The sequence below is a fragment of the Microcaecilia unicolor genome, chromosome 2 (assembly GCF_901765095.1).
Source record: "Microcaecilia unicolor chromosome 2, aMicUni1.1, whole genome shotgun sequence".
Classification (NCBI taxonomy): domain Eukaryota; kingdom Metazoa; phylum Chordata; class Amphibia; order Gymnophiona; family Siphonopidae; genus Microcaecilia; species Microcaecilia unicolor.
Window position 1 is genome coordinate 502,321,680 of NC_044032.1, and position 15,251 is coordinate 502,336,930.

General features: G+C 44.5%; 1 protein-coding gene across 1 annotated transcript in view; it reads left to right on the forward strand.

Moving 5' to 3' along the window:
• JAKMIP1 (janus kinase and microtubule interacting protein 1) overlaps positions 1-15,251 on the forward strand; it is a 360,574-nt gene that overhangs the window by 313,929 nt on the left and 31,394 nt on the right. The window contains exon 21 of the mRNA XM_030191173.1: positions 4,595-4,798. Coding sequence (XP_030047033.1) covers positions 4,595-4,798 — 204 coding nt within the window. The remainder of the gene's footprint in view (positions 1-4,594; positions 4,799-15,251) is intronic.

Here is a 15,251-nt window from a genome sequence, read left to right on the forward strand (position 1 = left end):
CACTATTACCAATGGCATTGAAACCTACCTTCCATCCTGCTTTTGCTCACCTTATCTCCCTCCTCCATGCAGCTTTTGCCCACTTCTTTCCCCCTTCCATCCAGCTGCAACCCCACTTTCTTTCTATTCTCCATCCAACTTCAGCCCACCTTCTTTCCCCCTTCCTCCAGCTTCTGCCCACTTTCTCTCCCCCTTCCGTCCAACTTCTGCCCACCTTCTTTCCCCCTTCCATCCAGCTTCTGTCCACCTTCTCTCTCCCCTCTTTCTTTTCCTACTCTTCCATCCAGCATCTTCTCTCTTTCTCTCTTCATCCTTCCTATGTCTTTCCTCTTTCTCTCCCTATCCTTCTATCCAGCATCTTCCCTCATTCTCTCCCTACCCATCCTTCCAGCATATTCCCTCATTCTTTTCTTCCTTCCATCCAGCACCTTCTCTCTTTCTCTCTCCATCCTTCTAGCCATGGTTTCCTCCTTTCTCCCCATCCTTCTCCCCAGCATCTTCTCTCTCTCCAGCCTTTTTCCATACATTATGTTCCCCACTTTTTGTCCCCATCTTTCCACTCATCATCATCATCTCTCTCTCTCTCTTCTATCCAGTGTCCCCACTCTTATATCATTATTCCTCCCTTTCTCCATTCAGCCTCTCTCTCCATGCTCCCCTCTTCCCCTTCCATCTGGTTTCTTCTGTTTCCTGGCCACTGCAGCTTCTCCCAATGAGCAACAGTGGCCCTAGCAAAACAACAAATAGCAAGCGTGGGGCCACAGCCTTTTCATGCATGAGCTATCAGCTCTGCTGGTCTTCTGCCCCAGAACGGGAAGTTAACTTCAGCGGGGGCAGAAGACCAGCAAAGGCTGCGGCTCCACATTTGCTTTCTGTTGTTTTGCCATCACTGCTGCTCATCGGGAGAAGCAGCAGCAGTGGTGTGGTGGTAGCAGTGTGTCTCAGCGGGAGAATTTCCCGCTTTGGCAGGAGTGTTGGAGATGACCTGCCAAAGTGGGAGTCTCTCGCAAAATGTGGGAGACTTGGAAGGTCTGAGGGAGGGAGGGAGATGAATAAAATCATCTGTGGCACCCCTGTGAGTTCACTGCTGCGCTCTGGGGGTGTCGTGGCATACAGTCTGAGAACTGCTGGCCTTGCATGTTACCTTTGATGGTAGCATTTTGCTGATTAAGCAAGATATCTTTTTTTTTTTTTCTCCAATCACCATAGTTCTTACCAAAAATAACTAAAACAGAAAGGACCTAACCCTTCAAAGTTTTATGGAATTATTCCATGGGAATAAGTAATTAGATGCAGTTTGAATGGCTCTCATAAATGTAGATGTCTATATGCCCTCTTCTGTCTAAAATTGGAGTATGTTCATGATTGAGCCATTTAACCTTTTTCTCACCCTTGTAAAATGAAGCATTTCTGCAGTTCCCTTGGTAACAGAAAGCAGGGAGAGGAAGAAACCTGAGGAAAGCTTACAAAGGCCATAGGGAGAGAGATGAGCACCATTATCCTGCTTTGTTTGCAGCTGATGAAAAATTGTATATATACAAACAGTAATGTCTGTGGCTAAAACATAAACCTCCCTGTTTACTAAGCCGTGCAATAATGTCGACACAGCCAGTTTGCTTTGAATGGGCTGTGTCTGCATTGCCACGCAACTTAGTAAACGGGGGGGGGGGGGGGAAATTTCCCAAAATCCTTCTCCCAGCTCACAGACTAATCCAAGGGTCCCCAGATGTAGAGTATTTACTTTGAACAAAACCTCTGGCAGGCACCATAGTGACAATCCAAAAGGAAAAGGGAGGCTGCACTACAGTTTGTCTAAGAGCCCCAATTTATTTAACCTTTCCAAGTGTCAAAATATCTACAATAGAAATTATATGAAAACAATAAGACACTGAAGGGCTCTGTACCCCTCTGCTCCTTGATAGCTCCCGGATTCTATATATGGCACCCAAATCTGGGTGCACTGCTGAGATATTCATGCAAATTAATTGACGTGCCAAAAACCACTTATTGTCATTAATTGGCACTCATTAAAATTTGCATGTGCATCTGGCTGCATGCTATTCTATTAGGCAGGGTGCCTAACTCCCATGGCACCTATCCCAAAGGAGGTGTGGCCATGGGAGGGGCATGGGCATGTCAGGGGCATTCTGAAATGTTATACACATAGTTATAGAATACTGAGTAAGCACATCTAATTTGGGTGCCAGCATTTATACCAGGTTTTTCAGCAGGTGTAAGTATGATCCGCAGAGTTAGAAATGGACACAAACCTTTTATAGAATTAGCAATGATTTTTTCGCTACCTATTTTTGAGCGCTATTTATAAAATTCGTTCCTGAGTGCATTCTTTCTCTATCAGGATGGTTAACAGTCACTATCTATCCTCTCCTGCAATACTCAATCTTCAGGGCAATCTCTCAGCTCTGTTTTTGCAGGGCAGTTTCTCAGTTCTCTTAAGATGTCTTTCTCTACTCTCTAAATCTTATAGCTTTGGGGAGGGCAGGGGGGAGACACAAAATCGCTTACAAGAGAGCCTTTCTAGGGCTTGTTTCATTGTTGAGGAAACGGGCTGGGTTCCACGAGTATACTATATAAGATACATGTTTATGTTTATTAAAATTTGCTATACTACCCTTTCTGAACAAACAGGTCAGGACAGTTTACAAGAAAGCTAAAACATTACAAAAATAAAAAAAACACAGATAAAAAGAATTCCATTATGACAGGAAAGACAACAACCTAACCAAGAGCACTCAGTACTTACAATTAAATAACAACAGTGGAACCCTAGTCAAGAGAAAATCACTGCTGAAATGTTCCAAAAGCAATAGCAACAGAGAAATAATATTTGAGTAGAGATTTAAATTCCTTAAATGACAGTTCAGAGCGGATAAAAGGGGGTAGGTCATTCCAGACCTTTGGGCGAACAAAATAAAAAGTGCCCTAAGCCTTTTTAAGTGAGAATTAGGAAGACCTGCAAAGACAGAATTACAGTAGTCTAGTTTAGAAATAATACAAGCGTGCACCAGAGTATGTACTTAGGTGGAAATTTGGCATATTTCATGTGCATTGCACACTATATAGTAGTATTCTGAACATTTAGGGGTTAGGGTTATGCATTTGATATACTGCCTTTTTGTAGGTACAACCAAAGCGATCAAACATATAAATGGCGAGTGACCGTACTTACTCGCAAATGCGCAGTAGAGACTTCCCTCTCTCTCCCGCCCCCGCGCCAATACGTGATGACGGGGGCGGGACAGAGAGGGAAACTGTGCGAAGCCGGCGCTACCACTCCCCCCCGAGGTCGCCGCTACCGCTCCCCTACCCGAGGTCGCCGCCACCACTGCCCCCCTCCACCTGGCCCGAGCACTGTCTTCGGTATTGAATTTACATCGGCAAAACACAGAACAGCTGAGCTCCCATCGCCCTTTCTTCCCTGCCTGTGTCCCGCCCTCACCGACGTTACGTCACACGAGGGTGGGACACAGGCAGAGAAGGAAGGCTGACGGGAGCTCAGCTGATCTGCGTGCTGCCTGCGTTTCGCCAATGTAAGTTCAATACCGAAGAGAGGGCCCGGGCCAGGTGCAGGGGTGGTGGCGGCGACTCCGGGGGACCGGTAGCGGTGACCTCGGGGGGGAGGGGCAGCGGCGAGGGGAGGGGGCCTTGCCAAAACCCCATACTAGCCCGTTTTAATGGGCTCAATGGCTAGTTTACATATATTGTATGCAGGTACTTTCTCTGTCCCTAGTGGGCTCACAATCTTAGTTTTGTACCTTTATGCACAATTGGCACACTAATGTTAGCACCTACTTTAGAATTACTCCCCATTGTGTCCTACATACCTAGGCCTTAAAGTTAATCAAAACGTTGGATTTTAGCTTGGGGTGGGGTGAAGGGGCATTGGTCTTGCTTAAAGATGTGAGTTCTGAATGCTCCTTGAAGCTTGTTTGTCCTGTTTGTATGTCTTAATTAGATTGTAAGCTCTGTCGAACAGGGACTGTCTCTTCATGTTCAAGTGTACAGTGCTGCGTAAGTCTAGTAGCGCTTTAGAAATGATAAGTAGTAGTATCCAGTTGGATGGAAATCTTTTAATCCAGCTAAATCATTCTCATGCTTCTATTCTTCTCCCCGTTGAAGCAGGGAGTATATGCAGAATTCAGGAGGCAGACTGAAGGAATTTAATGTTAAGTGCTCCTGTTTTATCACCACATCACTATGTTTGGTTTAGCAGTATAACTCTTATGGTGTCCAGTATATGTATAGTTTTGATTTGAGAGGAAGGGTGCTCTGATCTGTCCATTGCTCAATAATTGCGATGCAGGGTTTTTTTTTTTTTTTTTTTGCAAAATTAGAAAACTTTGTCAAATTTTAAAACAGCCCCCAAACAAACAAATCTGACCAAATGACCCAACAAAATACAAAAGGCTGTAAATCTTGATCTAGCAATCCACTGTGCACGAACGACTTCACTAGCTTCTGGTACTGGCACTGCTGGTTTGTACATTTGTGAGCTTTGCCTGCTTGCTTTCTCTTTTAATGCTGGCCATCTTTATACTGTTTGTGACTGTTTGTGTGATTTGGCTTGCTCCAGAAAATCCAGGAGCTGGAGGCTACACTTTATAATGCCCTTCAGCAGGAACCCGGCAGCCGAGTGAGCGAATGCCTGAATGAGCTGCAGAGGGAGGACTTGCGGGCATCCGTAGAAAAGCTGCGGAGGCAGATCCTGAGACAGAGCCGAGAGTTTGACAGCCAGATCCTGCATGAGCGCATGGAACTGCTGCAGCAGGCACAGCAGGTAACCGGCATTTTGGACACAGTGCTTTGTGTCATCTTCTCCGGGCACTGGTTTTGGTGCAGTTTTGCCATAGCCATGGGATGGGAGAGAGATGTTTTGAAAATGGAATCCACCCCATTCCCTGTAGTGCATGTTCTTCCACTCAGTAACCTGCACAACGGCACTGCTTCACTTCTCCTGGTCCATGGTCTCTCCCTTTAGATTTTAGAAAGCTTTTGAAAAAGGTCCTTATGAGAGACTCCTGAGAAAATTAAAAAGCCATGACATAAGAGGTAACTAGGTTAAAAGATAGAAAACAGAGGGTAGGGTTAAATGGCCAATTCTCTCAATGGAAGAAGGTGAATAGTGGAGTGCCCCAGGGATCTATACCGGGATCACTGTTCCCATAGGCGGTTGGTGGCTCAGCTATTTGTGGAGACTAAAGTGGACAGGGCCAAGCCTGAGTCCTCTCACCCATGGGACAAGTATCTCTTGACCCCTTCCTCTCACCCTTGGGGCCAGTATCTCTCCTCCTCTCTTCCTTCCTGCACCCTCCCAGTCCAGTGTCTTTCCCCTTCTCCTCAGTCCATCTTAGTCTTTCTCTCTCTCTCTCTCTCTCCCTCCCCCTCCCCTCTCCTCCACTTCTCCCTCCATTGTCTTCCCCCTTTCTTCCTCTCCTCCAGTCAATCTCAGACTTAGTCTTTCTCTCCCCCCAACTCTCCTCTCTTCCTTTCCTCCAGTCCAGTCACTCTCAGTCTCTCTCTCTCTCTCATACACACACTTCCCCTTGTCTCCATCTCTTCTCCAGTGTTTCTTCCTCTCCTCCAGTCATCAGTCTCAGTCAATATCTCTCTCTGTCTCTCTCTCTCCTTTCTTTCAGCAGATCCGGTGTCTCTCCTCTTTTCTTAAGCACTCCCCCTTCCAGTGTCTCCCCTCTTGGGTCTAGTGTTTTCCACTCTTTCAGTCCAGCAGTCGCTCTTGCCTCTTCCCGGCCCAGTATCTCCCTCTCCCTCCTGGGTCCAGCACCTCTTCCTGTCTTCCCCCACCCCCAGGTCCAGCGGAGAAGTACCTACTGCATCTCACTCTTCCTGGGTCCAGCACCTCTTTCCTCCTCCATTACTTGTAGTCCAGCATCTCTTTCATTCCCCCATCCCCATTGCAGCATCTATCCCTCTCTCTTGTTACCCCCCTCCCAATGCAGTGTCTATCCCTCTCACTTTCATCCTGCGGTCTCTCTAATTTGATTAGATCACTGCCGGTAGCATGGCAGCAGCACCATACTAAAACAGTTTGCTTTGTGGCGTTGGCCTGACAGCCATGCAGTTGGACTCCTGCTCAGCTTACAGGGAACAGTGGATACAGACAGGCGACTCCAACTACAGACTAGAACTCCTGTTCTCCAGTGGTTAATTAAATGCTTTGCAAAGAGGGTCTTAAGCCCTGCTCTAAATTTGGGGTGAGAGAGTTCTGTACAGAAGCACAGAGGAATATTATTCCATAGTAGTGGGGCAGTACAAAAAAATGTAGAATGCTATGTTGATTGAAAACCGGAATGACAAGCAGAAGGAATAAAAAAAAATGAGTTTAATGAGCTGCACGGAGTGTTCATACTGGTGTATAGGGTGCAATGAAGGAGGAAAGATAAAGTGGAATGTTTATTAATGGTGTTTTGTGTACCAGGGTTAATATCTTAAAATGAATCCTAAAGGCAACAAGGAGCCAGTGGTGGCACATCAGGAGTGGTGTAACATGATCATTCTTCATGGCTTGGGATAGTAAGTGAACAACTGTATTCTGGACCATCTGTAACCTCTTAAATTGTTGGGAACACCAGAATACACAATGTTACAATAAGCAAGTCTACTAGTGCTCTAGGTGTTCTTGTGGACAATATATTAAAATCTTCTACCCAGTGTGTGGTGGTGGCCAAAGAAGCAAACAGAATGTTTTGAATTATTAGGAAAGGAATAGATAATAAGATGAAGAATTTTATAATGCCTCAGTATAGTTCCATTGTGAGACCTAAGCGGTCTTGGTCATAAAACTTATAGGGACAGGCTTATGAACCTCAACATGTATACACTGGAAGATAGATGGGAGAGAGGGGATACGATACAGATGTTTAAATGGAATGAGAGGAAATAGGATGACGTTAAGAGGCATCCTTGACACCTTCCCTCACCTAGTGACACCAGCCACTGGTAGTCTATCCTGCTTATTTTCAAAAGAGATCGCCGGCCATCTTCCGACACAAATCTGGAGCTCTTGAAGCCAGCCAAATCGGTATAATGGAAAGCTGATTTTGACCAGCTCCAACTGCTTTCCGTCGCAGAGCCAGCCAAAGTTAAAGGGGGCGTTTCGGAAGGGTATGGAAGGCGGGACGGGGGCATGGTTATGAGATGGCTGGCTTTGGCTGATAATGGAAAAAAGATGGCCGGCTGTGACGAGCATTTGGCCGGCTTCACTTGGTCCATTTATTTTTACAACCAAGCCTCAAAAAAGTGCCCCAATTGACCAGATCACAACCGGAGGGAATCGGGGATCAGCTCCCCTTACTCCCCCAGTGGTCACCAACCCCCTCCAACCCAAAAAAAAAAATTAAAAACATTTTTTTACCAGCCTCTATGCCAGCCTCAAATGTCATACCCAGCTCCATGACAGCAGTATGCAGGTCCCTGGAGCAGTTTGTAGTGGGTGCAGTGCACTTCAGGTAAGTGGACCCAGGCCCATCCCCCCCTACCTGTTACACTTGTGGTGGTAAATGTTGAGCCCTCCAACCCCCTCCCCCCAAAAAACCCCCCACTGTACCTACATGTAGGTGCCCCCCTTCATCCCTAAGGGCTAAGGTAGTGGTGTAGAGTTGTGGGGAGTAGGTTTTGGGGGGCTCAGCACACAAGGTAAAGGGAACTATGCACCTGGGAGCAATTTTTGAAGTCCACTGCAGTGCCCCCTAGGGTGCCCGGTTGGTGTCCTGGCATGTGAGGGGGACCAGTGCACTACAAATGCTGGCTCCTCCCATGACCAAATACCTTGGATTTGGCCGGGTTTGAGATCACCGGCATTAGTTTCCATTATCACCGGAAACCAATGTCGGCCATCTCTAAAGCCGGCCAAAATACTGAGATTTGGCCAGCTCCAACCGTATTATCGACATGAAAGATAGCCAGCTTTTTTTTCAATAATATGGTTGGGGCGCCACTTTGCGGCACCGGCCAAATAGATGGCTGGCCATCTATTTGGCCGGCACCGTTCGATTATGCCCCTCCATATCTCCCACATTATCCCAGCCACAGTGCAGGGCATAAATGATTAACTGGGGTTTGTTGGAATTTTCCTGGAGAGAAGGGAGGGAAATCTCATTCGTTAAAATTCTTCTACCTCAGGTAGAGGTATCAGGTGCCACATATACAAGGGACTGACAGAGCTAGCCTTGGAGTGGGACACCTGCTAGATTATATCTAAAACCTAAGGATGGCTTCTGAGAGGGCATTACATTTGTAAGGCAGTGAATTGAATAAAACTAAACTTGAAACTAGCAGATACCCTAAACAAATCTTTAGCTTCTTAGCCTCTCAATTAATTTTTAAGACTGTGCATTGTATTGAAACCTGCTGATTCTGATACAGGATTATTCCCTGGGCACTGCATATCATAACTGTTAAGCCTCCCAATATTTGTGGGGTTAGCACTAGTCTAGGCAAAAATTAGACACTTATCTGTAGTTTTTCCTGTTTAATTGTATTTCTAAGTACTTTTAATAGTTTCTTTGCTTCCCCTCCTCCATCTTTCTGTACCCATAGCTCTGAATCACCTGATTTCTTGTAGGCTGGATTGTTAAGGCAAAGAGGTGGGACTAGGTTTTTGAAAAAGTGCGGCAGAGGCCTTACCTGTGGTCTTTGGAGATCTGGCCTTGAAGCCTGACTATTCCAGAGCTCAGCAATATTTCTTATATGTACTGGCTACTTCTAACCCTTGTGACTTTCTGTTGTATTTTAATACAACTTTGATGATAGATTTCACAGCTAACACATTCTACAGATATTTGGTTGTTTGCATATCAAGTGGTGCTTAGATAGCAACTCTGGCCTGTATCATCTAACATCGGTGCTGGGCTGGCTTTTACGGTCTGAGTGCCACATATAGCAATCCAGTTTAAGATGGTCTGGAGAGAGCTTCATTGGAGACTTCAGTAATTTGGAACGTGAGGACAGTGCTGGGCAGATGACAAGACAGATTCGGATAGGATTTGACGGCAACTCCAGTAGATGGAACTCAAGGACAGAGCCGGGCAGATTTCTACAGTCTATGTCCCAGAAACACAAAGAAAGACCATGATTGAGTATATAATATCTTGTTCATTGTTGATTTGATCTAGAATTGAGAATGAATATGACTGTTGGGCATTCAGACCATTTGGGTCTTTATTTGCCGTCACTTGCTATGTTACTGTGTTACCTCTCCCTCCCCATACAGATATGAAACACCAGCATAGTAACATAGTAAATGACAGCAGATAAAGACCTTAGTGGTCCATCCAGTCTGCCCAACAAAATAAACTCATTTTACATGGTATGTGATACTTTATATGTATACCCGAGTTTGATTTGTCCTTGCTATTCTCAGGACACAGACTGTAGAAGTCTGCCCAGCACTGTTCTTGTACTAAAAGTTCTGAAGCTAACGTCAAAGCCCCTTAAAATTTACACTCCAGCCCATCCATATCTATTCAGTTATGATCAGGGAGTAGACCATAGAAGTCTTCCTAGCACTGGTTTAGCTTCCCAATTACCAGCGTTGCCACCCAATCTCTGGTAAGATTCTATGGATTCATTCCTTCTAAACAGGATCCTTTGTGTTTATCCCACGCATGTTTGAATTCCATTATAGATTTCATCTCCATCACTTCCTGCGGGAGGGCATTCCATGTATCTACCACCCTTTCCGTAAAAAAATACTTCCTGACATTACTCCTGAGTCTGCCCCCCTTCAACCTCAATTCATGTCCTCTAGTTCCTGTCTCTGGAAAAGGTTTGTTTGCGGAGTAATACCTTTCAAATATTTGAACGTCTGTATCATGTCACCCCTGTTTTTCCTTTCCTCCAAGGTATATATGTTCAGCTTGGCAAGTCTCTCCTTGTACGGTTTGCAACGCAAATCCCATACCATTTTTGTAGCTTTTCTTTGCACCGCTTCTAGTTTTTTTACATCTTTAGCAAGATACAGCCTCCAAAACTGAACACAATACTCCAAGTGGGGCCTCACCAATGACTTCTAGAGGGGCATCATAGCAAACATAGCATATGCTTTCAATGTGATACGACACAACATACTTAATCTCTATCTCTCCCTGCCAATTTGGGGCACAGAACGTAGAAGTCTGCCCGGCACTGGTCCTACTTCTCAAATACTGGAGTTGCCAATGAAGCCCTCTTCAGCCATTATTTAGATCTGTTTTTGCCATTTACAGGACCCAAACCACATAAGTCTGCCTGGAAGTGGTCTTACTTCCCAACCTCAGGAACTGCTGTCAAAGCTCACTCCAGCTTTGAGGTCATTTAAGGTTTGTTATTAATTTGATTCCATCCTTTTTCTCAACTGTCTGACATGGTTCTATGAGTTCATGACCGGGAACTTGAACCATGGAAGATGCTCCAGAACCATTAGTTTGGTTCTTTTCACATAACGTTTGTTTCCATTTATATCATAGAACAGAAAGAAAATGGAGCTAAAATTCTGAAATTTAAGGATGATCTCATGCTCCTGGAGATTAGCTTGAGTACCACTGATATGAGCACAAAGTAAATTTATACTGTTGCTGTTGAAGCCTGTAATTATAGTTTATAATTATTTGATATACCATCCATCACTGGGTATCTAAGTGGTGTACATAACAATCAATAAATTTTAAGGGGAACAAACTATACTAACACACATGAGTGAGCCTAAATTACAATCCAGTTTAACTGACTGCAATGACCTTCCTTGGAGGAAATCCACAAAATCATGGTGCATACTTGATGGCAGCACGAGCTGTGACAGAATACAAAACCAGAGTAATAATGAGCCTCTGGAAACAAGGGAGGCCTGATTCTGTGCCGTACTAACAGGAAGCTAAGAAACATAAAGTTGATGGTCTTAATCAACTGGCTGTTTAATTTTACAAGCTACCATGTGTTCAGTACACTGAGGTGCTGCCAGCTTCTTGTCAAGGGGCTGTTGCCAGCTCTGCTTTGCTTAGTGTTACCCTCACTGTTATCCAGTGGTGTGCTGGAGCAGGCTCTCACAGGCTCGCAAGAGCCGGTTGTTAAGTTTTTAAGAATTTTGGGAGCTGGTTGTTAAAGTAGGGTCCTCCATGGCTACTTTAACAACTGGCTCCCAAAATGTGGGCTTGGGCCCCCTGCTGAATTATCCTTTACTTTGCTGGTGGGGATGCTGAGTCCTACCAGCCAAGTAAATAGACTACTGCTGCTCCCTGCTCCTTGTTTCCAGCTCTGGGCAGCAGGCTGAGACTTCTCGAGCATGTGAGAGAAGTTCCAGCATGCTGCTCAGAGCAAGACGTTGGGAGTGGTGGCAGTCCATTTATTGGCTGCCAGCTAAGGTATGCCTAGCGTGCCTGCATGAAGGGAGGGAGGAGAGAGAGGCAAGTGCTGCTCCCCCCCTCCACCCCCGGCCACCCCTGGCCCTTCCAACTGCAGAGCTGGCTACGTCCGGAGAAAGAGCCTGTTGTTAAAAATTTACCAGCACACCCCTGCTGTTATCATAAAATTATATAACATGGCATTCTATACTGGTGTTGTAGCCCAGTGTTTCTCAACTTTTTCAAGCCAAGTACACCCTAAGATGAATAAGTGGAGGAGTAGCCTAGTGGTTAGTGCAGTGGACTTTGATCCTGAGGAACTGGGTTTGATTCCTACTGCAGCTCCTTATGACTCTGGGCAAGTCACTTAACCCTCCGTTGCCCCAGGTACTCCATTGCTATGTAACATGTCTTCACTCTCTCTCTCTTTCTCTTTCCCACTGCCATATAGTACCTCCTCACTTTGTCTCTCTCACTCTCCCCCCTTGCCAACCAGCATTGCCCTGTCTCTCTCTTGCTCTCCCCTGCATCCAGCATCGCCTCATCTCTTATCCCCATATATCATTGCCTTGTCTCTCTCACTCTCTTGCCCTCATCCAGCATGGCTCCGCTCTCTCTCTCCCCCTCCCCCCACCAACACACACACACACACACACACACACACACACACACACACACACACACACACACACACACACCACACACACCACACACACCACACACACCACACACACACACACCACACACACACACACCACACACACACCACACACACACACACACACACCACACACACACCACACACACACCACACACACACACACACACCACACACACACCTACCTCTTGCTGGCTTCCTGGTCAGTTGAGGTGGTGATAGCACTAGCAGCAGAAACAAAATAGGCAGGAGTATTTCACAGAACATGCCATTACTAGCCCCCTGAGAACCTGTTTATGTTTTTGCTCCTACAGTTGGTTCAAAGACGTTGGCTTTAGCGTGTATTGTCGGAGATAGCTTTTGTACACAGTCTTATACGAAAGTAGGGCTGCGGTTCCGTGCTCTGCTTGAGCAAGCAATCATTGTTTGACCCCTGACGCAGACGCTTGTGTGCGTTGAAACACGGCCCGTGTCGGGTCTCCTGTTTTTATATAATAATGCATGTTGGATTCATATCCCCGTTGGTTGTTTGTCTTCTGTGAGCCTCTACTTTTTCCTGTTGTGCCTTCTTGGCTTAGAGGACTTTCCTGTTCCTTCCCCTTATGTAAAAGACCCCCCCTGAGTTTCAGCAAAGGTGATGCATCAGAATATCTGTTGTGAGTAGTCGTGACCAATATTCAGGCTCACCACTGAAACCGGAGGGACTTACAAATCACTAACCTCGCCACCTACTCTCAAAGAGTGTGTGGGGAAAATAAACTAAAGGTAGATTTTTCCTGTTTTAGTAAGCACAAATTCAAATCTTTGGTTTAACAAATGCAGCATTTATTTGCATGTATTAAAATAACCATTTAAGTACTATCACTCTGCATAAAATTTCTTTTCTTTGCAAAATATTTCAACTATACATAACCATGTGAACACTTATATGGTTTTACTTCACTACAGAACTGTGTCCCACCCACAACCAGCTAGATGCCTATCAGATAAGTACATATATCATTAAAACACTTAAAATATTCAAATCTCCCTTTCCTTCCCTTTTTCAAACTATAACATGTAAAATCACCCTGCAAGAAAATGATTCTTTGTGGGGGGAGTTTTCTCTTCCTTTTTCAGTCACTTAGCTGCACGGCAAGCTTCAGATGGAGCAATTGCTTTCTTGCGTGGGGGCCCAGACGATCGCTGTAATATTCTCCTTCCCTTCCGTATTCTTCCTCCTAAACCTCACACTCTTTAAAAAAAATAACTGGAAGCAAAACCTTATCTTCCTATCAGTTCTCAGCAACCTCAGTGGGAATTTTAATCAGGACTTAAATACTGTGGTCAGCTTTCCTAATTAAAATAAATTTAATTAAATATTCCCTTCTAAACACCTATACTGTACTGAAGCTCCCTAATCTGAGGCGCTGCACTGCTTTGGTTGCCACTCACTCTACTCCAGGTTCTATTTTCATTCAGGCAGTAAACATTCTATTCTGCTCTCTCTTGGTACATTGGATACAAAAAACCCTCAAACCATTTTACTCCTTTTCAAATTTTAAATAAATGGTTTTCTCCCTTTTCACATCCAACACCATTCAATCCCCCTTCTGCTCACTCAAACCCAATCACCATTTGGCTTTCATTCTCTGTCAACCATCAACTCCCTTTACTTTACCTCAAACAGATTCTCCTGCACTTTCCCTTATTACCACACCTTTACCATACTCATTCACACACCTCAGTTCTTAAAATCCTATTTTTATCCTCAATTTATCCTCAGTCTTTCACCAGCACTCAGAGCTCAATCAGGCATCACCTTTCCCCATCAAAGCAGCAAACTCCTCTCAACTGCCACTAACACCCGTTTCCTAGGAAACCCAGCCTTGGCTTGCCATTCCGAGCACTCCCCAGACAATCCCAAGACTTTTTCAGAATTCCAAACCTTCCTGCTGACCAACGGAATGTTGGTCAGCCCTACTAAATCCCTATTATTAATACCTGCCCCAGCCTGTCCTGCTTCCCTAATCCGCAGGACTCCTTCTGAACGGCCAGAATCATCCACAACTACCCAGCACTGCCAGTTCATCATCTTCTGGGGCCCAGACACACCCCAGAAAACCCAGGTATTTATTTTTTTTTCCATTAACCCTTAGGTTACATTCACCCATGCTGAAAATGAATATTGTCCCCAATATTCTCTCCAACATTCCAACAATCATGAATTCCAAACAAAAACTCCCCTCCTTCATTCATGCATGTCCCAATCATTCACATCCACTTCTTAAAAAAAACAAAAAAAAAACATACAACCCCCATTTAGCTTACACAACCCCTTTTAACTTCCAACTCTCCCAAAAAAAACAAACCCTCTTTATTATTCTCATACAATCACCCCCCAACCCAGCTAACAGGGCCACTTTAAATATATTTTAACTAAACGTTTCACTTCATAAACAACTTTTAACTTTACAACAAAACAGTAATCATAATTTTTTTTCAAACAGTATTCCCTTGATTGAGAACACACTGTCAGTTTCCTTTTCAGGAACCGATAATTCAACATTTTTTGTAATATTCTTTCCCTGAGTAGATGTCATTTCAGGTTCCCCCACTTCCAGATTATATTTTTTCACCAGGTTCCTGTGAGCTGTTTTCTCCTCGTATTTTCCATTTCAAATTTTTTTTTATACATTCATCTCAAAGAAAAGCAAAGGGAACCAAACTCACCTCCAGATGACCCACTTCCCATCTGGAATGAAACCCTTTTTTTTTTTCCTTGGTAAACAGCAGTCTTAATTCTTTATTTTTTCTTCAGTTGAGAGCTTCATCTCTCACAGCCAATTGTGGTAAATGTTGTGGGTAACTGGCTTCTGTACCATCTGCTGGTTCCTTCTTTCTTTTCTTAAAATTCCAACCACACCGATCCAATTCTCTTTTCAGCAACTTTATTAACCTTCCTATAGATGTTCCCCTCAGAGAAAATGCATTCTTTACTCTCACTCCTCTTATCTGGTCGTACATTACTTCTGACCTTGTTTTTGACCTGTAGTAGTCGCTTCTGATCTGCTTCTTCCCTTTGTTCCAAGGAATTTTCTTCCTTATTCCATTAGTATTCAACACTTGTACTAACTTTACCAATTTTTCAGACCCCGCTCCATCCTCACCAGATTTTTCACACTCGACTTCACACATTTTATTCTCTGCCATAAAATTTATATCATTTCTTTCCACTTTCAATACTTTTCTCTCACTGG